This window comes from Macaca fascicularis, chromosome 1 (genome assembly GCF_037993035.2).
Source record: "Macaca fascicularis isolate 582-1 chromosome 1, T2T-MFA8v1.1".
Taxonomy (NCBI): Eukaryota; Metazoa; Chordata; class Mammalia; order Primates; family Cercopithecidae; genus Macaca; species Macaca fascicularis.
The window spans coordinates 183,462,103-183,485,433 of record NC_088375.1 but is presented as its reverse complement, the minus strand read 5'-3'; the positions used below and the strand labels follow the sequence as shown (position 1 = coordinate 183,485,433).

Below are 23,331 nucleotides of genomic sequence, written 5' to 3'. Positions count from 1 at the left end.
TAATATGTATATATGATATATGTTTCTACTATTTATATATCATGTATAATATGTACATTATAGCTGACATAGAGACCAAGCAGTTTGTACTCTGGATAAATTTGTTACATTTAATTTTTAATTTTTCTTTTTAATGACAGGGTCTCACACTGTTACCCATGCTTGAGTGCAGTGGCACAATCATAGCTCATTGCAGCCTCAAACCCTGGGCTCAGCAATCCACCTGCCTCAGCCTCCTGAGTAGCTGGGACTAGAGGTGCACACCACCACACCTGGCTAATTTTTGTCTTTTTGGTAGAGACTAGGTCTCGCTCTGTTTCCCAGGCTGACTTTGAATTCCTGGGCTTAAGCAATTCTACCTTGGCTTCCCAAAGTGTTGGGATTACAGGCGTGGGCGACTGCACCCAGCTGTGTTTCACTTTCTTGCTGGTGTTCTTTGAAGCACAAAAGTGATTAATCCTGATAAAAGCCAATCGTCAGGCCGGGCGCGGTGGCTCACGCCTGTAATCCCAGCACTTTGGGAGGCCGAGGCGGGCGGATCACAAGGTCAGGAGATCGAGACCACGGTGAAACCCCGTCTCTACTAAAAATACAAAAAATTAGCCGGGCACGGTTGTGGGCGCCTGTAGTCCCAGCTACTCGGGAGGCTGAGGCAGGAGAATGGCGTGAACCCGGGAGGCGGAGCTTGCAGTGAGCCGAGATCACGCCACTGCACTCCAGCCTGGGCGACAGAGCGAGACTCTGTCTCAAAAAAAAAAAAAAAAAAAAAAAGCCAATCGTCTATTTTTTTTCTTTGGGGAGCTTTTGGTATTTTCAAGGAGGAGGTCAAACTTCATTCTTTTGCATGTGACTAGCCTGATGTTCCAGCACCATTTGTTGAACATAGTTTTCTTTTCTCATTGAATTATCTTGGTATTCTTGCCAAAGATCCATTGTCTATAAATGTGAGAGTACATTTCTGGACTCTTCTGTTCCGTTGGTCTATATGTCTGTCCTTAGGCTAGTACTGTATTGTAGCTTTGTAAGTAAGGTTTGAAATCAGAAAGTGTGAGTCTTTTGTTTTGTTTTCCCTTTTCAAGATGGTTATGGCTATTCTTAGTCCCTTGTATTTCCATGTGAAATTTAGAATCAACTGTCAATTTCTGCAAATGAGCCAGCTAGAATTTTGATAGAGCTACATTTTTTTTTAATGAACCTACATTGAAATATTCAACGATTGCCCAAACATTATCACCCGAAACCCATTGTTTACCTTAGAGTTCATTCTTCGTGTTGTACATGGATTTGCCATGTATAGTGACATGCATCCACCATTATAGTATCATACATATAATTTTACTGCTCTAAAAATTCTCTGTGTTCCATCTGTTCATCCCTCCCCTCAACTTCTGACAACCACTGATGGTTTTATTGTCTCCATAGTTTTGCCATTTGCAGAATGTTGTATATTTGGAATCATACAGTATGTAGCCTTTTCAGATTGGCTTCTTTCATGTAGTATGTATTTAAAGTTCCTCCATGTTTTTCATGGCTTGGTAGCTCATTTATTTTTTAGTGCTGAATAATACTCCATTTGCATTGATATACTGTAGTTTTTACCTTCCGAAGGACACCATAGTTGCTTCCGCATTTTGATAGTCATGAATAAAGCTCCTGTAAACATTTGTTTCTGGGTTTTGGTTGGATGTAATTTTTCAACTCCTTTGGGTAAATACCAAAGGGTGCAATTGCTGGATCAAATGGTAATAGTATGTTTAGTTGTGTGAGAATTATCAAACTGTCATCCAAAGCCTACCATTTTTTTTGTTGTATTGTTGTTGTTACTGTTTTTTGAGACGGAGTCTAGCTGTCACCCAGGTTGGAGTGCAGTGTGGCATGCTCTCAGCTCACCACAACCTCCACCTCCCTTGTTCAAGCGATTCTCGTGCCTTAGCCTCCGGAGTAGCTTGGATTACAGGCATGTGCCACCATGCCCAGCTAATTTTTGCATTTTTGGTAGAGACGGGGTTTTACCATTTTGGACAGGCTGGTTTCAAACTCCTGACCTCAGGTAATCCTCCCGCCTTGGCTTTCCAAAGCTGGGGTTACTGACGTGAGCCACCGCACATGGTCGCAAAGCATACCATTTTGCATTCCCACCAGCAGTAAATGAGAGTTTCTGTTACCACACATCCTTGCCAGGACTTAACGTCAGTGTTTTGGATTTTCACCATTCTGATAGGTATATAGTTGTATTTTTTTGTTTTAATTTGCAGTTCTCAGTGCTTCTCAGTACCTCCCACACACCTTAACTGGGACAGGATGGCTGGAGGGGCTGGAGTTGGGTAGTTCCCTTTCCCCAGGTAGGTTAAGCTCTGGTAAAAGTTTCTCCCAGAACTTTATATTGAATTAAAAGTTTCGCTTGAGGATAAGGCTTATTAGGAGCAGAATGCTCTGGCATATTTAAAATGGCTTATTTTCCCCTCCGCCTCCTGGAAGCACTCATGTGAGGACCTGGTAGAGGTTTTGGAGGTAAAATTCACAAAAGTGTGGGGGCCCCATATGATTGGGTCCACTTGGAGTTTTTTTTTTTTTTTTTTTTTTTTTTTTTTTTTTTTTTTTGAGACGGAGTCTCGCTCTGTCCCCCAGGCTGGAGTGCAGTGGCGTGATCTCGGCTCACTGCAAGCTCCGCCTCCCGGGTTCACGCCATTCTCCTGCCTCAGCCTCCCGAGTAGCTGGGACTACAGGCGCCCACAACCGCGCCCGGCTAATTTTTTGTATTTTTAGTAGAGACGGGGTTTCACCGTGGTCTCGATCTCCTGACCTTGTGATCCGCCCGCCTCGGCCTCCCAAAGTGCTGGGATTACAGGCGTGAGCCACCGCGCCCGGCCACTTGGAGTTTTTATTTTAATTTTCTTTATTTTTTATTTACCTTTTTTGTTTTGGAGATAGTCTCGCTCTGCGGCCCAGGATGGAATACAGTGGCACGATCTCAGCTCACTGCAACCTCTCCCCGCTCCGATTCAAGCCATTCTTGGGCGTCAGCCTCTCTCGAGCAGTTGGGATTACAGGTGTACACCACCATGCCCGACTAATTTTTGTGTTTTTTGTAGGATGGGGTTTTGCCATATTGCCCAGGCTGGTCTCAAGATCCTAGCCTCAAGTGATCCGCCTGTCTTAGCCTCCTAAAGTGCTGGGATTACAGGTGTGAGCTACTGTGCCCAGCCTTGACTTTTTAATAATAGTCATTCTGACTGGTGAGATGGTATCTCATTGTGGTTTTGATTTGCATTTCTTTTCTTTTCTTTTTTTTTTTTTGAAACAAAGTCTCTGTTGCTCAGGCTGGAGTATAGTGGTGCAATCTTGGCTCACTGCAACCTCCACCTCCCGGAGTCAAGCAGTTCTCCTGCCTCGGCCTCCCAGAATGCTGGGATTACTGGGATTATGGGTGCGAGCCACTGCACCCAGGCGATTTGCATTTCTTTAGTGATCAGTGATAATCAGAATGGCGCGCAATTTACAACATCAGTTGTTTCTGGAATTTTCCATAATTTTCAGACCATGGTTGACAGTTAACTGAAACCTTGCAATAAGTGGGGACTACTGGAGATCCTCTTCATTTTAAAGATGAAGAAATAGGTTGGGCAGTACAGCAGGGCAACTAGGAGAAATGCATTTAGACAATACGGATAACTGCACAGTGAGGCAGAAAATAATACACTAGATTTTTTCAAAGGCAGTCACAGGAGCCTCTAGGAGTTCATTTCCAGTAGAGTCCAGGAGAGGAATGGGATATTGGAATTAAGTAGGTTGTACAGTGATACTTGAAGTAATGAGACTTCTTTAAAATGAAATGGGTCTTCTAAAAATGTTTCATAAATCCTAACGGTAGGCACAACATATGGCACATAAACTATCAGAAATACCCATATGTACAACATCTGTTTTTTCATTTGGAAGTAAACAGCCCTGCCTCAGCAAAGTGTCCCCATGTCTTCTTTTCTATTCTTAGTTGGTGATTTCCTTTCTTTTGCCATTCTCCCTGATAGACAATCTGTGCTTTCTGTCTAACCTTTCTCTCTTGAATTTATAGTGTAGTTATTACTAAGGCACCAATTCCTATCAATTAAGGCTCATTTCAGTGTAATGTGGATGTGTTTTATTTAGTATTATGTCCACTAGGCCTTTGTATATTTACCGTTTGCACCACTCCCCACCCCATTTTCGTGTGACAACTGGAGGCCTTGTTTAAAAAACTACTAGAAAAAGGACGTGTATCCCATCCTTTATGGCTTTCTTATAACACCAGAAACTATCCAGTCTTGTTTTGTCCTGTGTACTCTAAGATCCTAAGCCAGTGGTTCTCAACCAGGATGAATTTGCTCTCCAGGAAACATTTGGCAAAGTCTAGAGACATTTTTGGTTGTCACAACGTGGCAGGGAAGAGGGTGCTGCTGGCATCTAGTGGATGGAGAGAACTGCCAAACACCCTGTGATGTACAGTACAGCCCCCTACAACCAAGAATTGTCTTACTAAAATGTCAGTATTGCCCAGGTTGAGAAACCCTTCACTAAGCAAACCCCTTTTCCTCTCTAACCTCAGTTAGGTCCTTAATTGAGTTTATTTCTTCAACTGAAAGGTGGAGGTTATTTTTACTTTTTCAAATGGTTGCAAAGATATCAAAAAGATATCTCTAAGTAAGAAATACCTTTTCCTGTTCTTTTCTGAAGCACTTCAGTGAATTAAAGATTGGTGAGGAGTGTAGGTCAAAGTTTAAGTCAATCAGTAATTAAATATTTTCTGTTGTCAAAGACTTAATAAGTTCATGATCAAATAGCATATGTAGGAGAAGACGTTAGAAGGATTTCAGAAACACTAAGCTTATCCCATTCTCTTTGTGCTTTTAATTTTATGTAGCAATTCAAGGCCATCAATAGTTGTAGTCTTAAAAGCCCCTAAAAGCAGAAATGATATTACTGTCAAGAACTAGTAAACCATACTTGAAAGATTTGTGGTTTGTTTAGATTTTATGATGTACTCCTGTTTGCAAGGTGGTGTTAGGTGCTATGAATTAGGAGTTTGTAAGTTTAGTTAATTGGCTGAGGCCCGTTGTTGATGTGTTAATTTTTTTGTGAATTAGTTTTTAGCATATAGATCCTGCACAATATAAATTTATACCTTTAAACATTTTAATTTTTTGGTATTGTAAATGGTGTTTTAACTTTTTATTTTGGCTTCTAGTTCATTGCTGGTATTTACAAATACAATTGATTTATGTGTGTTATTTTAATCTGCAACCTTGCTGAATTCATTTTAGGAGATTTTGGTTAGAGTTCTTGGTATTTTCTAAATAGGCTTATATCTGGTTGTCTCTCTTTAAAAATTTTTAGAGTGTGTTTTTGTAAAGTGTTAATATTCAATTTTGGGTGTTTTCATTCTGAGGCTGATTCTCAACCTGGCCCTCTTGTAAACTTTCACAGCTTCTCCCTTTTCATCTTCACTCCCTTCCCCTGAAATCACTGAAATGACTTCTGAGCACATTGTCATTTTATCTTACTGATTCAAAATTATTATTAGGTAAGTTTATTATACCCTGGAGGTAACAGAATAGTGCATCCAGAATCTTGAATTATGTAGGACAATTTGTGTTAGTGGGCGAAATCTGTTATGCTTTTGCATTCCTGCACCTACTTTTTATTGGTTTTTTTTTTTTTCTCATCGTCAGTTCTTCATCTGCTGTTAGTGTGCCTGCCCTTGAAGTACCTCTTCCTACTTCTAATAATTTGGCATGTTGGAAAACCAGATGCCCAAGCTCATCACAGTATTTTCTAGCAACTCCCAATAGAGAGATCCCAGAGGCAGTGGCAGTTGAGTAAAGTCGCATTTTCACTTGTGAATAAACTATTCTGGGGTTTAGATACATAGGTACCTTATTTTTTTTTATGTTAAAAATTTTTTTAAAGTTTGGAACAAATTTGCTTAATGAAGTCAGTTTTAGCGGGAAATTCACATGCACATGAGAATTGAAAGAAGGAACCTTTAATGTTGATGTAAGCTTATCAGTGTTTCCTTTTTCACATATACCTCACCACCTCCTCTGTGTTTAATTATCTGGACTTTTTTCTCATCCCTAGATTTTGTTTCTCAAAAATGCTTCTCCCTTAAAACATGATTTAATGAACTCTTTGTAAGATCTAAGTTCTTAATCTCAAAGTAATCTTGAGATTGAGAGGAGTACTAAAATTGAGGTCCACAGACCCTTTAAGGTCAGGGATAGAACCGCTTTCAGTGTGATTGATTTCCTTAGTAATCTTATGTGTTTTATCCAAAAATGTTATCTCAAATAGCTCTCATTGGACTGCATAAGGTTTCCATGGGGGAAAAAAAAAAAAAAAGTTTTAAGAATCATGAGAGGCAATCCCAGAGTGAGCTCCTATCATTGCTGCCAGAAACCACAAAGCGTTTTGAGAGTTCTGAACTCTGAGTCACAGAGTTCTGATAGGTATGTGGTATTGTAATTCAGTTGAATTTTGCTGTTGCAACATTTAGGTAAATTTGTCAGACATCATTAAGATTTGCAGCACGAAATGGGCCCATATATATATGGGAGTGTTACTCTGTTGCCCGGGATGGAGTGCAGTGGCACGATCTCAGCTCACTGCAAACTCCACCTCCTGGGTTCAAGCGATTCTCCTCCCTCAGCCTCCCACCATGCCCTGTCTGTGATAAGATTTTTTTTTTTTTTTGAGATAGAGTCTTGCTCTGTTGCCCAGGCTGGAGTGCAGTGGCATGATTTCGGCTTACTGCAAGCTCTGCTTCCTGGGTTCACGCCATTCTCCTGCCTCAGCCTCCCGAGTAGCTGGGACTACAGGTGCCTACCACCACGCCCAGCTAATTTTTTGTATTTTTAGTAGAGACGGGGTTTCACCATTTTCGCCAGGACGGTCTCGAACCCCTGAGCTCATGATCCGCCTGCCTTGGCCTCCCAAAGTGCTGGGATTCCAGGCATGAGCCACCACGCCCAGCCTGTGATAAGATTTTTAAATAAAAATTTCACAGCTTGTCGCTGTGGCTCACGCCTGTAATCCCTGCAGTCTCGGCTCACTGCAGCCTCCGTCTCTCCGATTCAAGCAATTCTCCTGCCTCAGACTCCTGAGTAGCTGGGATTTCAGGCACGTATCACCACCCCCAGCTAAGTTTTTCTATTTTTAGTAGATAGGGAGTTTCACTATGTTGGCCAGGCTGGTCTCGAACTTCCGGCCTCAGGTGATCCACCTGCCTTGGCCTCCCGAGTAGCTGAGGCTACAGGCATGTATCACCACTCCTGGCTAATTTCTGTAGGTCCGGGGTTTCGCCATGTTGCCCAGGCTGGGATTACGGGTGTGAGCCAATGCACTTGGCCCCAGAACAATTTTTAACGGATGATGCTGAGACACCTACATATAACCACATAGTTAAGTGAAGTTGGACCCCTTTCTTACTATATGCAAAAATTAACTCAGAATGGTTCATACACCTAAATGTAAGAGCTAAAACTTTATAAACCTCTCAGAAAATATAGGAGCAAGTGCTCATGACCTTGGGTTTGACAGACTTCTTAGGATACTGAAAGTAAAAGTAACCAGAGTCGAATTTCATTAAAATTTAAAATTTGTTCTTCAAAGCGAACATCAAGAAGGTGAAAAGATAACCCATAGGATGCAAGAAAATATTTGGGATTTTTTTGTTTTGTTTTGTTTTTGTTTTGAGACAGAGTCTCCCTCTGTCTTCCAGACTGGAGTGCAGCAGCACAATCTTGGCTCAGTGCAACCCTGCCTCCCAGGTTCAAGCAATTCTTGTGCCTCAGCCTCCCAAGTAGTTGGGATTACAGGTATGCGCTACCACCCCCTGCTAATTTTTTTAGTAGAGACAGGATTTCACCATGTTGGCCAGGCTGGTCTTGAACTCCTGACCTCAGGTGATCTGCCTGCCTCAGCCTCTCAAAGAAAATATTTGTAAATCATTGGTCTGATAAGGGACTCATGTCCAGGAGATAACAAAAAGGTAACTTGCTGTCAGAGAGGGCACATCAAAGTCACAATGAGATACATCTTATCCACTTGAATGGTTATAATAAAAAAAGATAAGTTTAAGCAATGATGTAGAGAAACTGGAATATTCTGTTTCCCTTTTTAAAATACACACTTCATTGGTTTCCAGTGTGTTCAGAGTTATGCAACCATCACTTACCAATACAGCTTTTGATGGGATTGTAAGATGGTGCAGGTGCTTTGGAAAAGTTTGGCAGTTCTACAAAAGGTTTTGCAGAGTTGCAGTCATTGGTATATATAGCCCATAAAATGAAAACATGTACAAAACCTTATACATTAATTTTCATAACACTGTTATTCACAGCAGCCAACAAGTAGAAACAACCCATGTCCATCACTGACTAAAGAAAATGGTGGTGGAATATTCAGCGATAAAAAGGATTACAATTCTGATAAATGCTGCATCATGGGTGAACTTTGAAAACATGCTAAGTGAAAGGCTAGCCACAGAAGACCACATATTAGTATGATGCCATACACAGGAATACCTTGTTTTATTGCACTTGACAGGGGTGTGTGTGTGTGTGTGTGTTTATACAACTTGAAGGTTTGTGGCAGCTCTGCAATAAACAATTCTTTTGGCACCATTTTTCCAGCAGCTCACTTCATTTCTCTGCCACATTTGGTAATTCTTGTGCTTTCAAACCCTTCCATTATTATATCTTTTATGGTGATCTGTAATCAGTTTTATTAGGGTGGTCTGGAATGAAACCCACACATCTGAGTAATGCTTATCTATGAAATGCCCAGAATAGGGCACATCTATAGAGACAAAAACCAAATTAGTTAGTAGTAGCCTAGGGCCGGGGAGTTTGGGGGAGTGACTGTTAATGAGTACACTTTCTTTTGGGGGTAATGAAAATGCTCTAAAACTGATAAATGATGGTTGCATAGCTCTGAACACACTGGAAACCATTGAACTGTGTATTTTAAATAGGGAAATAGAATGTGAATTTATCTCTAAGGTGTTAAAGTTAATAGAGGCCTTCGCCTTATCGTAATACTGTATTTCCTCAATGCCGAGATGTACTTTTTAAGGCTGGACTTGACTGCTCACTCCTGGGATCCCAGCACTTTGGGAGGCCAAGGCAGGGGGATTGCTTGAGCCCAGGAGTTGGAGACCAGCCTGGGCAACAAGTTTTCACTGTCTCCACAAAATTTATTTATTTATTTATTTATTTATTTTATTTTATTTATTTATTTATTTTTTTTTTTTTTTTTTTTTTTTGAGACGGAGTCTCGCTCTGCCGCCCAGGCTGGAGTGCAGTGGCCGGATCTCAGCTCACTGCAAGCTCCGCCTCCCGGGTTCACGCCATTCTCCTGCCTCAGCCTCCCGAGTAGCTGGGACTACAGGCGCCCGCCACCTCGCCCAGCTAGTTTTTTGTATTTTTTAGTAGAGACGGGGTTTCACCGTGTCAGCCAGGATGGTCTCGATCTCCTGACCTCGTGATCCGCCCGTCTCGGCCTCCCAAAGTGCTGGGATTACAGGCTTGAGCCACCGCGCCCGGCCCAAAATTTATTTTTTTAATTAGCGGGGCATAGTGGCATGGGACTGTAGTCCCAGCTACTCAGGAGGCTGAAGTGGGAAGATCACCTGAGCCTGGGCGGTAGTCGAGGCTGCAGTGAGCCAAGATTGTGCCACTGCACTCCAGCCCAGGTAACAGAATGAGACCCTCTCTCAAAAAAAAAAAATATTTATCAGGAAGATAGATGTGATGCTAGCTTTTAAATCTGTGTGTAATTGTTCAGGAACTGCATCAATGCTAATCTGGGGTTTTTGTTTTGGTCAAGATTTCATTGAACATCAGAACTAGAATATATGTTGAGACCAACTATTCTAAATCCTCCATTTTATAATCTTAAGTGTCAGTCTGGCAAAATTCAGAGAAAACATTTCCCAGTAGGAGACTGCAGCTGGGAAGAAGGTGGTGCCAGCAGCAGCTTGTAAGGATATAAAGAGAAAGATCAGAAGAGCTGGCTCTTATTTCCTACTGGAGGAAAAGATACAGCTTTTGGTGACAAGCTGCATTCTTTAGCAGTGACTTTATTTTTCCTTCACCACAAACCAGACTTGTACTATTTCCAGCCTCAGCACATTATTTAGGCACTTCCCCACTGCATTGTTTTAGTTTCTGAAATTGTATCACATTCCCTCAATTGAATCCAACTTTTAATGTAGTGCCCTTCAGAAAAACACGTCGTTTTACATTCACCTGTTTTGTGTCTTTCTTGGCTTAAACTATCTAAGATTAGGGCCCAATACATTCTTGACAACATCCATCATTTTATAGATGCTTCATTTATATATAAACAGACAACCGGAATGCTTCGGAGATTTTTCTCATCAAATCAGACCTTGCTGTTTTTGGTGTTTGACCCTATCTTCTGGCCAGGTGCGGTGGCTCACACCTGTGTCGCGCCTGTAATCCCAACACTTTGGGAGGCCAAGGCGGGTGGATCACTTAAGGCCAGGAATTCGAGACCAGCCTGGCCAACGTGGTGAAACCCTGTCTCTACTAAAAATAAAAAAATTAGCCGGGCATGGTGGCGTGTGCCTGTACTCCCAGCTACTCGAGGTTGATGTAGGAGAATTGCTTGAACCTGGGAGGTGGAGGTTGTAGTGAGCCAAGATTGCGCCACTGCATTCCAGCCTGGGTGGACAGAGTGAGACCCTGTCTCCAAAAAAAAAAAAAAAAGACCCTATCTTCTGTCCTTTTTCAGCATATTTTATAACCCTGTCTTCCATTTCTATTCTATCCCCTTCCATGCTGCTGCATTTTTCCACAGTGCATATTTTAATTTTAAATTATTCCTTTTCTCCTTAAAGGCAGATGATTTCTTTTGGATTCTTGCTCTTTCTCTCTTTTGCGTGCAGACATATGGAGAACTAAAAGTATTAAGGAAAAGGTTGTTTAAATTTATTTGAAATTTGCTTCTCTGTGAATTCCATCTTAAAATTTAAACTCATAGGGCAAGCCCATGTGTGTCTCCTAATCAACAATGTGGAGATGGTTGTTAGATAAGACTGTATAAGACATTTAAGTAGATGATAGTGGAAAAAGGAAGAGAGGAAGTCAGAGGAATCAGGAAGGATGAGATGTCTATCTCAAGTGACTGGTGTCATTAGAGAACAGTTCATATATTAAGCCCTTATCTTGGTAAGTGCCTTACTTATCTGCTTATTCCTTACAACACTTTTTTTTTTTTTAAACGGAGTCTAGCTCCAGGCTGGAGTGCAGGGGCGTGATCTCAGCTCACTGCAACCTCCGCCTCCCAGGTTCAAGCAATTCTCATGTTGCAGCCTCCTGAGTAGCTGGGATTACAGGGGTGAATGACTGCACCTGACCTCCAACGCTTTATTAAGATAGGTATTTTGTCTGTTATGCTGATGAGGAACCTTAATACTCAGAGATATTAAGAAGCTTGTGTAAGGCCACATACATAATTAAATGCCAGAGCAGAAATTCCAGGAAATGCCTATACAAGTATATCTGGTTTAGTTTTGGACCTATTGAAGTTCCTGTGGGATGGGTAGGTGGAACTTTGGAAGAGGCAACAACCCAGGTATTTTCACTTGGGAAAATGTTGGGTGTAATTTAGATCAAGTTTTCCTTTTTTGTTTTATTGTTATTTAATCCAAATCATTAGCAATTTTTCTTTTTTCTTTTTGAGATAGCAATTTTTTTTTCTTTTTGTTATTGTTATTTAATCCAAATCATTAACAGTTTTTCTCTTTTCTTTTTCTTTCACTTTGTCACCCAGCCTGGAGTGTAGTGGCGCGATCTCATCCCACTGTAGCTCAACCTCCTGGGCTCAAGTGATCCTGCTCCCTCAGTCCCCCAGGTAGCTGGAACTACAGGTGTACATCACCACTTCTGGCTAATTTTTGTATCTTTTATAGAGACTGGGTTTCACCATGTTGCCCAGGCTGGTCTCAAACTCCTGAGCTCAAACTATCCGCCTGTCTTGGCCTTCCAAACTGCAAGGATTACAGGCGTGAGCCACTGTGCCAGGCCCATTAGCAATTTTTCATAGCATATCTACAAAGTTATAATATGTATATAATGTATATTGCAAGAACATACGTGCTTTGATTTATGTTTTTCAGTTATGTAATTATGTTGAGTCCCAACTGTGTGCCAGATACCGTGCTGAGTAGGTAGTAAACATTGGTAAGCAAAACAGACATAGCCCCTGCCCTTATCAAACTACCCAGATAGCCCAGGCACAGTGGCTCTCACCTGTAATCTCAGCACTTTGGGAGGCCAAGGCTGGAAGATCGCTTGAGGCCAGGAGTTTGAGACCAGCCTGGTCAGCGAGACACTGTTTCTACCAAAACAAAAAAATTGCTGGGCATGGTGATGCCCACCTGTAATCCCACCTACTGGGGAGGCTGCAGTGGGAGGATTACTTCAGCCTAGAAGTTGGAGGCTGCAGTGAGTTGTGTTTGTATACCTTTTATCATTAGATCCATATTTAGGCCCTGAAACAGGCTAATCAAAATATTTAGGGGTTTTTTTTGTTTGTTTTTTGTTTTTTTCATTTGTTTTCAGCTGGGAACGAAACACAGTAGCTTTGCAAATATAAAGTGGAAGCACAACCTAGCACTGGCATTGGAGGTCCTCAAAACAGTCCCCAGGTTTGGTGATTCAACAGGAGGACTCATAGGACTTAGTATATAATCTTATTCACAGCTATGATTTGTTACGGCAAAGAATCAAAGCAAAATCAGCTAAGGGGAAAGGTGCTTTGGTCCAAAGGGAACTAAGCGCAAGCTTCCCAGAGTTATCTCCTAGTGGAATCACACAGGACGTGCTTAATTCCTTCAACATATATGAAAGGTTTTCTGCCAGAGAAGCTCATTTGCGGACTCAGTGCCCCAGGTACTGATTAGGCACCCACTGCCTGACATACGACAAAATTCCAGATTCTCAGAGGGAAAGCGGGTGTTGAACATAAACCATATAGTATTTGTTTATATAGAGAATCAGCAGGGAATGGTGGGAACCACCCCCAAATCCACATCTTTTTGTTGTTGTTGAGATGGAGTCTCACTCTGTCACCCAGGCTGCAGTGCAGTGGCAAGATCTCGGCTCACTGCAACCTCTGCCTCCTGGGTTCAAGCAATTTTCTTGCCTCAGCCTCCTAAGTAGCTGGGATTACGGGCATGCACCACCACACCCAGCTAATTTTAGTATTTTTAGTAGAGATGGGGTTTCACCTTGTTGGCCAGGCTGGTCTCGAACTCCTGACCTCAGGTGATCGCCTTCCTCGGCCTTCCAAAGTTCTGGGATTACAAGCGTGAGCCACTGCACCTGGCCATCACATCTTTTAAAATTGTTTTTATACCCCTGTCTAATCTTCTACTCACTCAGTGTCTGTTAGCCAACAATTGAATCAAGATTCCATTTTGCTACCTAGAAAATCAGAGGCTCTCTAGTTACAAAAACAATTGATAACTCAGATATCAAGCCATTTTTAAACAAGTATCATGGGAATTAAAATTTAAAATTAGGCATGTGTGGTAAGAAGGGTGAGGCCACATTCATCTTTAAAATATCAGGAGGTCTTAGTCATTTCCTTTCTTCTATGGTTTTCTGAAAATTTGCATGTAAACTGAAATTAGATTGTTGAATCATTTTAAATATCTAAAAGATACATAGAGGGTTCCTTTGTTTTAACAAAAAAATACCAAAGGAGAAAATACACTCATAACATGAATTAAAATATAGTTTTTATTTTCTTCTTTAATGTTTATTAATGTTTCATCATAAAGTAGAACTTTCCTTTTCTGTTCTGCTTTCTGTATTCTCTACACATATGTGAAGAGACTGAGACACAAGACTGAAGAAATCTAGCCTCTGAAAAACCCATAGTTGGCGTTTATTTGCTCTAAAACAATTTAGTTATTTTTGTTTGTTAGATTCAAGGATTTAAGAGACCCTTTATATCATCCAAAGTCTTAAACCAGTTTGTTCCCAGTTTGCATGTGGATGACAGTTCATCAAAACTGGTCAACTAGGACTGAGACTAAGATTCAGGAAGTTAGTCTAGACTGGAAATAGTAATTCAAGGGTCGAAGAACTCAGAGCTGGCAGAGATCACAACAGAGGCTAAGAGTTTGTAGTATTCAAAGAGAAGCCAGAAAGTTAGGACCAAAGCCAAGGACAGTAGCACTTAGCTTAAAGTCTGCAAAGCGGAGAATCATGATGAGTAGAATCATGACGATGGGGAGATGTTAGATAGAATAATTTACAAATATTGGCATTTACAAAGCTCTTAGTTACCTCATGACTGTATCAGCTCTCTGAAGTGGGTGCTGTTATCTGCTTTATTCAAATACATTATTCAAATACATTAAGGGACTTGGTCCAAGCAATCACAGTAAGTAGCTGAGCGGAGACTGAAATCTCATAATTTAATTCTTCAGACTGAAAATCTCATCTTCTGAGATAGTAGTGTTTTTCAGACTGTTGATTCTGAGGATTCTGCAAAGGTAACCAAGGTGAGGGCTTGCGGATGGGGAGCCTCATCCCTCCTAGGCCACACTCCATCCCAGCTTCATTCCATCAGAGTTGCTCAGTTTTAAATATTATTATTATAGGCCAGGCACCATGGCTTACCCCTATGGTCCCACTACTCAGGAGGCTGAGGTTGGAGGATTGCTTGAGCCCGAGAGGTTGAGTTTATAGTAAGTTGTGTTTGTGCCACTGCATTTAAGCCTGGGCAACAGAGGGAGACCCTGTCTCAAATAAAAGGTGGGGGTTATACATATGACTCCTTTGAATGAATTGTGTAAAAAATCCATTGGATTAGGAGCAGTAGAATTCTAATTTCAGTATTGTCAATTATGTGACTGTAGGCAAGCTTGGTCCTATGAAATGGGAAAGTGAGTCTTAGATGACTTTCAGATTTATTTTTGCCATAGTCCAATCCATTAAAAAATTTTTTTCAAATTATTTTTAGAGATAGGGTCTTGCTATGTTGTCCAGGCTAGTCTCTTATCACATGGAAATAGTTCATTTAACATTGCATGCCAGCTCTTCAGTGATGTTTGTGTTTATATCCTTTAGGCAGAATGAGAATGTTTTGTTGTATGTTTTGTTCCAATAGCTGAAGTTGAGGCAGGGTGAAACACACAGTCAATACAGCCACACACTAGCCCAGCTTCCTGCCCTCCCAGGGCTCCCTTTCCCTTCTATCTCTGACTAAAAAATAAGCCCTCAAAAGGTTTTGAAAAAATAATCTTTTTCCTCCATATTTTAATATTTTAGGAACAAGTTCCAGTTCCAGTCTACCACCCAACACCTAGCCAGACTCGGCTAGCAACTCAGCTGACTGAAGAGGAACAAATTAGGATAGCTCAAAGAATAGGCCTTATACAACATCTGCCTAAAGGAGTTTATGACCCTGGAAGAGATGGATCAGAAAAAAAGATCCGGGAGTAAGTTTTAATTAATTTGTACATTTCAAAATTTTATTTTCAGGTTGCTTTTGAAAATTTTGCCTTTTCTCCTGCACTTTAGAAAGTCAGACATTTAATATGTTGAAACACTTTGCTTAATGCAAGAGAATGTTTAATTTTTTTTCATAGCTCTATTACTGGCTACTAGCAAGAGAATGTTATATAGTAATTACAAATTTTCACAGGCTGGGCACAGTGCCTCACACCTGTAATCCCAGCATGTTTGGAGGCTGAGGTGGGCAGATCACTTGAGACCAGGAGTTCAAGACCAACCTGGCCAACATGGTGAAACCTCATCTCTAATAAAAATACGAAAATTTGCCAGGCATGGTGGCACATGCCTGTAATCCCAGCTACTCGGGAGGCTGAGGTGGGAGAATCACTTGAAACTCTGTCTCAAAAAATAAAATTAAATTAAATTAATAAATAAAGAGAAAGTTAGTGAAGAGAGCTTTAACTTTCAGCAACCCAGTAAGTAGGCTGAAGTTAGTGTTTCTGTTTTACAGTTATTAAAATGAAAATTGTCTTAGTCCAGGATTACACTAAATAGTGCAAAAAAACAAAGTTGATCTAACTGATGCTTTTCTACCTAAAATAATCCCATTCTCCTTAAGGTATCTGCTATAGTATGTAGCTGTTTACAAGCACAGCAGTAAACTTGATCCATATGTAATCCATTTCTCTTTGCTCTGTTGATTGCTCCTAAGTCCTGCAAATTCTCGGGGGATTTAAATAAGAAATTGTGTATAGATCAACATTAGGAAAAAATTCAGTTTGCATGCTTTGGTGATAAGATGACAGGCAAAGCATTCTGATGTGTTACTCAGATTAACACTGTCTTTAATGGGATTTAAACAGTTTTCTGAATAGGACACTTCCGAAAATGCCTTCTGATTTCTCTCCATTGCTCCCAACAGGTGTGTGATCTGTATGATGGACTTTGTTTATGGGGACCCAATTCGATTTCTGCCGTGCATGCACATCTATCACCTGGACTGTATAGATGACTGGTTGATGAGATCCTTCACGTGCCCCTCCTGCATGGAGCCAGTTGATGCAGCACTGCTTTCATCCTATGAGACTAATTGAGCCAGGGTCTCTCATCTGACTTCAAGTGAACCACCATTTTGGTGGTTTTGATCTTTTGTCACTGAGCCCAAAGAGCCAGGGATTAGGAATTAAGATCATGCACAAAAGTTTCCTTAAAATTCCTGGATGGCTGCAGATGTTGGGGGAAAAGTACGTGATATTTTAGAAACTTAGTGGGAAAAGTAGGATGGTATTTTTATGTAAAGCCTTGACCCAATGTTTAAAAATATAATTGTATTTAGATCTTGTTATTGCTCCAGTACATAGGAATTGTGTAAAGTGTTACAGCAGCTGTATTTGTTTAAATTGTGTGTATTGAAGATTAGGAAAAAGATAGTAGTTATTTTTCCTAAATGAAATAACTTTCTTCTCTTCCCCTTCCCCACCCAAATTCTTTTCTGAAGTTGCTGACATTTGGGTCAAGGTTTTATTAAAAGCTACATTTTATAACACTGGCACACACAAAAAAGTAGTTTTAAGCTTGTTTGCACAGTTCTTTTTTTCCATTGGAAATGGAATTCATTGCCTTAGGTCTTTTTAAATAGTGTATTATTATCGTTGGGGCTGGCTCTATGCTTGAAAACCAGTTTATTTATAACCTGTTATAAGTGCTATATTCTGTTTGCAGTTAGGAAATGCAGAATTCAAAGTGATCTCCTAGCTTGTAAGCAAACTGAGATGCACTATCCCTTTTCTATAAAAAATAAGTTAATGTGTCAAGAAACCAACTCTATTAAAGTGGGGTTTAATATTGCCCTTTCCTATGTGTTTTATCTAATTATTTTGGTTGTTAATATGGTGATAATGGAAAGTCAAGTTAAATTTTAAATATTAAGAATTCTGATTTATTGAGATTGAATTATGCCACCACGTTTATGTAAAAATGAAGGTGGCACCTTGGTGAGACCTAATGAGAAATAATTACTCAGTTGTAACAATTTTGATTTATTTTCTTTCTTCTGACCTCCTTCCCTCTTGTCTTGAACCATAGCAAAAGGATACTGCATCTCTCATTACTGTAGTGCTGAGGTTATTGAAGTTATATAAAACACATCTCAGTCTCTGTTTCTTGGAAAGGTATCTATTACATCCTGCTAGCTGACTGACAAAACTAAGCAGGGAGAATAAAGATAATTGTATTTTATGTTTTGCACACAAACACAGAATTTGTATAACCATATGACTTCATAGTTGTGATCTCAAAAAAGAAGGAATTTCTCCTTTGTTTCTTGCAGTTAATGTAAGAATACTTTAAATCTCTAAGCTTCTGAAGTGTTAGAGGTAGAGATGGTCTAGTAAAGATGTAGTAGTAATGTTTTATCCATTTAGCATGTGTTTATTTTTTCATATGTACTCAAAGGTGACTTATTGGTTCACCTCAGTGATATTACATACAGCTAAAAAAAATCATTCATTAGCAAAAGGAAAAGTGGTCTCAACCTAACATCAGAAGTGTTTCTTATTATTATTTTATATTGGGTTGAATATTGAACTCTAACACTTTTCTACATACAAAACACTGTCATGAAGGTTATGCATAATTGCATTATAGAGGAATGTAGTATGTCATAAGTACTTTGTAAAGATTTGACATTCAACTGTAGTATCCATATGTTGCTTAAATTTCTTTATGAGCCCCATGATGGAAAGACTTAAAGATGAATTTGAGAAAAATTGAAGAAATTAGATGATCAGGTTCTGTTAAATTGTTACATGTATCTTGCTTAAATTTCTGTTTATTAATTTATATCCACCCAATTACATAAAGCAGATTTGGAGGAAACAACTGAGGTTGTGCAATATTTTCTGTGATAATTGCTTTTTTATTCTTGTGTTTTCTACTTAAACATGATGTCTGTCATCAAGTATTATAGTCAGACTTTCTTTTTTTCTAGATTGTTAAAATTGGTAAATGAACTTTTTTTAAAATCATCTTCCATGTTGCAGTTAGTCTTTCTTTTCAATACAAGTCTTTCACAGAAGTTTGGAGGTAATACTGAAGGAACTAGCATTGGGCAGAATGTGTCATTTTTAGGCACTTTGTATTCTCAACATGCAATGTTAAGAACCATCAATTTTGACTTTTACTAAGTTGTTAAATAAAGTTATAATACAGCTGTGAAGGGCTAAAGTTAGAGTTGATTACGTAAGTATTCCCCATATCTTTTAAAAGAGTTGTGTATAATTATTTTAAAATACCTCTCTCTCTCTCTCTTTCTCTCTCTCTCTATATATATATACACACACACCTGTGGGAAGTATTTTTTATTGTTTGGCATTTAATATCATTTAATCATGTACTTAGGCTTGATAGCACCAAAGTTTCTAAAACCAAACAATAGCTGTAATCTCTTGATTTAGATATGGGCTAGATATGTTCAAGCTTGGCTGTGGGATTTGAAATTTCTGAAAAGCTTAACCAGGAAGAAACAAAAGAATCTTATCCTTTTGAATGCAAAACCCAACAAGTTGAAATACTTTCAGATATTTGTAGTTTAGCTAACACAAACTTTCTGTGAGTGTTCTTTATAGGGGAATCTCTTCAGTACTAGAAGACTCGCTCCCTACTATTGGTGTTTATCATGTGATATAAAACTATGATTTCACAGAATAGTAAGCATTGAGGTCACAGATCCCTTGCATACAAATCTTCATAAAGAAGCATTGATTTTTAAAAAGGAGCAACACTTAACTAAAGTACAGTAATCCCCCTTATCCACCATTTCTGCCATGTCACATACCCACACACTATGGTACAAGAAGGTATTTTGAGAGAGAGATACCACATTAACATAATTTTTTTCTTTCTTTTTTTTTTTTTTTTTTTTTGAGATGGAGTTTCGCTCTTGTTACCCAGGCTAGAGTGCAATGGTGCATTCTCGGCTCACTGCAACCTCTGCCTCCTGGGTTCAAGCAATTATCCCGCCTTAGCCTCCTGAGTAGCTGGGATTACAGGCATGTGCCACCATGCCTGGCTAATTTTGTATTTTTAGTAGAGACGGGGTTTCTCCATGTTGGTCAGGCTGGTCTTGAACTCCCAGCCTCAGGTGATCTGCCTGTCCTGGCCTCCCCAAGTGCTGGGATTACAGGCGTGAGCCACTGTGCCCGGCCTCGCATAACTTTTATTAGAATCTATTGTTACAACGGGAATGGTGGCTCACACCTGTAATCCCAGCACTTCAGGAGGCCAAGGCAGGTGGACCACTGGAGGTCAGGAGTTTGAGACCAGTCTGGCCAACATGGTGAACCCCGTCTCTACTAAAAAGACAAAGATTAGCCAGGTATGGTGATGCACACTTGTAATCCCAACTACTTGGGAGTGTGAGGCTGGAGAATTGCTTGAACCCGGAAGGCAGAGGTTGCAGTGAGCTGAGATCGTACCACCGCACTCCAGCCTGGGCAACAGAGTGAGACTGTGTCTCAAAAAAAAAGACAAAAACTGTTACCAATATTGTTCCTAATTTCTTACTGTGCCTGATCCATAAATTAAACTTTATCGTATGTGTAGGTACATGTGGTACTATCCACAGTTTGAGATATGCAGTGGGCTTCTTGGAGAGTATATCCCACAGATCAAGTGGGTGATACTGTAGTGAAAAGGAGAGCTGCCTAAGGTCTTGAGACTGGAAGTGGTAAACGAGAGAGAGTACGTTTCTTCAGCATAAGTCACAAAAATAGTTGGTGGCTATCTCTGCTTACAAAAGCAGTGGGTAGCAGTCATGGAGTCAACTGATGAAACGCGTGTAAATGCATCTTGGTGTAATCTCAACTAATTTTTTAAGCCTTAATTTTAAAATTTGTGGACACAAGAAAAGTTGGATTTTAGGTTAATATCCTTCAAGTAATGTTAAATTTACCGGTGAATTTAACCACTCTTCGGTTTTTAAATTTTTATTATATTTTTATTTTTAAAATTTTTTCTTTTAAATATCAACAGCTGTTTTACTGGGCGGGAAGAGACAGAGGACAATTTGACCCATCCTTCTGTACTCTTTTTTTTTTTTTGAGACGGTCTTTCTCTGTCTCCCAGGCTGTAGTGCAGTGGTGTGATCATGGCTCACTCTGCTCACTCATTTTCTCTCTTCTAATCCCCATTTTCCCCACCATGGGAGTGTTGGTGGATCAGTAGTTCTCAAAGGCCAGGACAACCAGAGCACAATTACCTAGGGCTCTGGATGTTTATTAGTAATGGAGACCCTTATCGTATCAGAGTGGGAGAGGAGAAACACATTTTTGAGACAGGGTCTCACTCTATCTGCCAGACTGGAGGGCGGTGGTGCAATGACGGCTCACTGCAACCTCCACCTCCCAGGCTCAAGCAGTCCTCCCAAGGAGCTGAGACTACAGGCACACGCCACCATATCTGGCTAATTTTTTTTTTTTGGAGACATGGGTTTTTGGCATGTTGCCCAGGCTGGTCTCAAACTGGGTTCAAATGATCCTCCCACCTCGGCCTCCCAAAGTGCTGGGGTTACAGGTGTGGGTCACCATACCTGGCCATCTATAATTTGTGACAGGTTCTCCAAGTGATTCTGATGCACTAGCAGGTTTTGGAAGCATTGGTAGATGATCCCTTCCCGAACTTGTGAAATACAAGTTTGGTACATTTTTGTTTCCTGAGAAATTAGAAGCCGTATTGGGCACTTGCTGGTTATTCAGAGATGGATTGTCCAGGCACAATTTTCTAGACTTTCTGCTCATTTGTCCTTTTGCTATTTCCTTGCTCTTTAGCATAGATACAGAGCATCCAGATAAGTCCCTTTACAACCTATTTCCTGATTTTACAACCTTCTTCCATCAGAGGCACCAGTGAATTACAAAAAGGGTTTGAGGTTGCACATTTTAATTGTCCACATTGTTTTTGTTTGCTTTGTCACACTGAGCAGTTAGGCACAAGCTTTTGTTTTAGAGACAGGGTCTGGCTGTGTCACCCGGGCTGGCTCCTGTGCTCAAGTGATTTTTCCCACCTCAGCCTCCGGAGTAGCTGGGATTGACTGCAGGTGCGCTCAACCACGTCCAGCTAATGTTTTGTTTTTTTGTAGAGACGGAGTCTCACTATGTTGCCCAGGTTGGCCTGAAACTCCTGGCCTCGAGATTCTCCTGCCTCAGCCTTCCAAAGTGCTGGGATTATAGGCCTGAGTTGCTGCTCCCAGTCTGGCACTGCCTTAGGACAATAGCTGGGTGCATCTGATTAATGTTACTAACTGACTAAAGCCATTTATCATTTCTTCACATACAGTTTTTTAATAAAAGTATGGTCGAGATTACCTTTACCTTACATTTCTGTTTCTTGAGAAAAATTACTGTTCACTGGCACATTTAGTCATCTTCAGGTGCTTCCCATAGAAAGTTTGTTTTCTCTTTGAATGAAGGAGTGTTCGCAATAGGCACATGTTTTAGGCATCTAAAACTGATGGCGATGAAGGAGCAGCACCTATTTGCTTTGAACCCCTTCTCTAATTTAATTTGTGCTTGTGGGCTCCACATCTGTTAGCACTGAGAAAAAGAAGTTGAGGAACATAACTAAGGGGCCTCCCTAAGAGTCTTGTCATGGCACTGTGTACTCTGAATGCCTGTGAGAAGATTTGTTGGCTATGCAAAAAAAGTTCAACTTCTCACTGGCAGCCACCACAGTAGCTGATCTGGTCAGCTAGGACCCAAAAGCAAGTTTTAAGCGTTGTGTGTGAATTGAGAAGCCTGGACTGTGCTATCAGAAAGACATTGAGATTGGCTTCCAGCATTACCCAAATGAGGTGCAGGAATAGGCTGCATTCTGCCAACCCCAGAATTAGAGCCAGGCCTTCAGCTTTGAAACAATGCAGAATGATGATCCCCTATGCAAAGCTTAATTGAACTTGGTAAACACATTATAAATTAATAGCTACAACTTTACAGTGTGCAAGGTGTAGGGAAGGGAAGAGGTTTGGTCTTGCTTGCACTCATCACTATCTGTAGTGTTATCTTGACACAAGGAAGAATAATTCATAGGCATTCTTTTTTTTTTTTTTTTTTTTTTGAGACGGAGTTTCACTCTTGTTGCCCAGGCTGGAGTACAATGGCACGATCTCAGTTCACAGCAACCTCCGACTCCCAGGTTCAAGCAATTCTCCTGCCTCAGCCTCCCAAGTAGCTGGGATTGCAGGCATGCACCACCATGCCCGGCTAATTTTGTATTTTTAGTAGAGATGGGATTTCGCCATGTTGAAGCTGGTCTCGAACTCCTGACCTCCAGGTGATCCGCCTGCCTCGGCCTCCCAAAGTGCTGGGATTACAGGCGTGAGCCACCGCGCCCAGCCGGCATTCTTATTTCTGGTTGTGAGACAGGTGCTATTCTAGTAAGGCATTTTCAGATGGGCTGTTTTTTGCAAGTCCTGCTCTCAGGACTCTTTCTTAAACTTTGAGTTAATGGCTTTGAAGATATACTTGAAGTAAGAAATCCTGGTCCTGGGCATAGATTTTAATGAATTGGATTTCTGATTTTTTGTGAAGAGCAAAGAACATGAAATACCTACTCATTGAGTCTTAGCACCTAATTACAACTTAGCATATTGACAGCTTTTTTTTTTTTTTTTTGACACAGTCTTGCTCTGTTGCCCGGGCTGGAGTGCAGTGGTGCAATCTTGGCTCACTGTAACCTCCGCCTCCCGGGTTCTAGTGATTCTCCTGCCTCAGCCTCCTGAGTAGCTGGGACGACAGGGGCACATCCC

At 40.6% G+C, this 23,331-nt stretch overlaps 1 protein-coding gene across 2 annotated transcripts in view; it reads left to right on the top strand.

Annotated features, from left to right (window-relative positions):
* Positions 1 to 18,747, top strand: part of RNF11 (ring finger protein 11) — a 35,915-nt gene extending 17,168 nt beyond the window's left edge. For both annotated transcript variants that reach the window (XR_012420335.1, XM_005543403.5), the window contains 2 exons: positions 15,345 to 15,514; positions 16,453 to 18,747. Coding sequence is in view for 1 of the 2 variants with exons in the window: in XM_005543403.5 (XP_005543460.1) it covers positions 15,345 to 15,514; positions 16,453 to 16,624 (342 nt within the window). In the remaining variant the exon portion in view is untranslated. The remainder of the gene's footprint in view (positions 1 to 15,344; positions 15,515 to 16,452) is intronic.
* Positions 18,748 to 23,331: the final 4,584 nt, after the last annotated feature.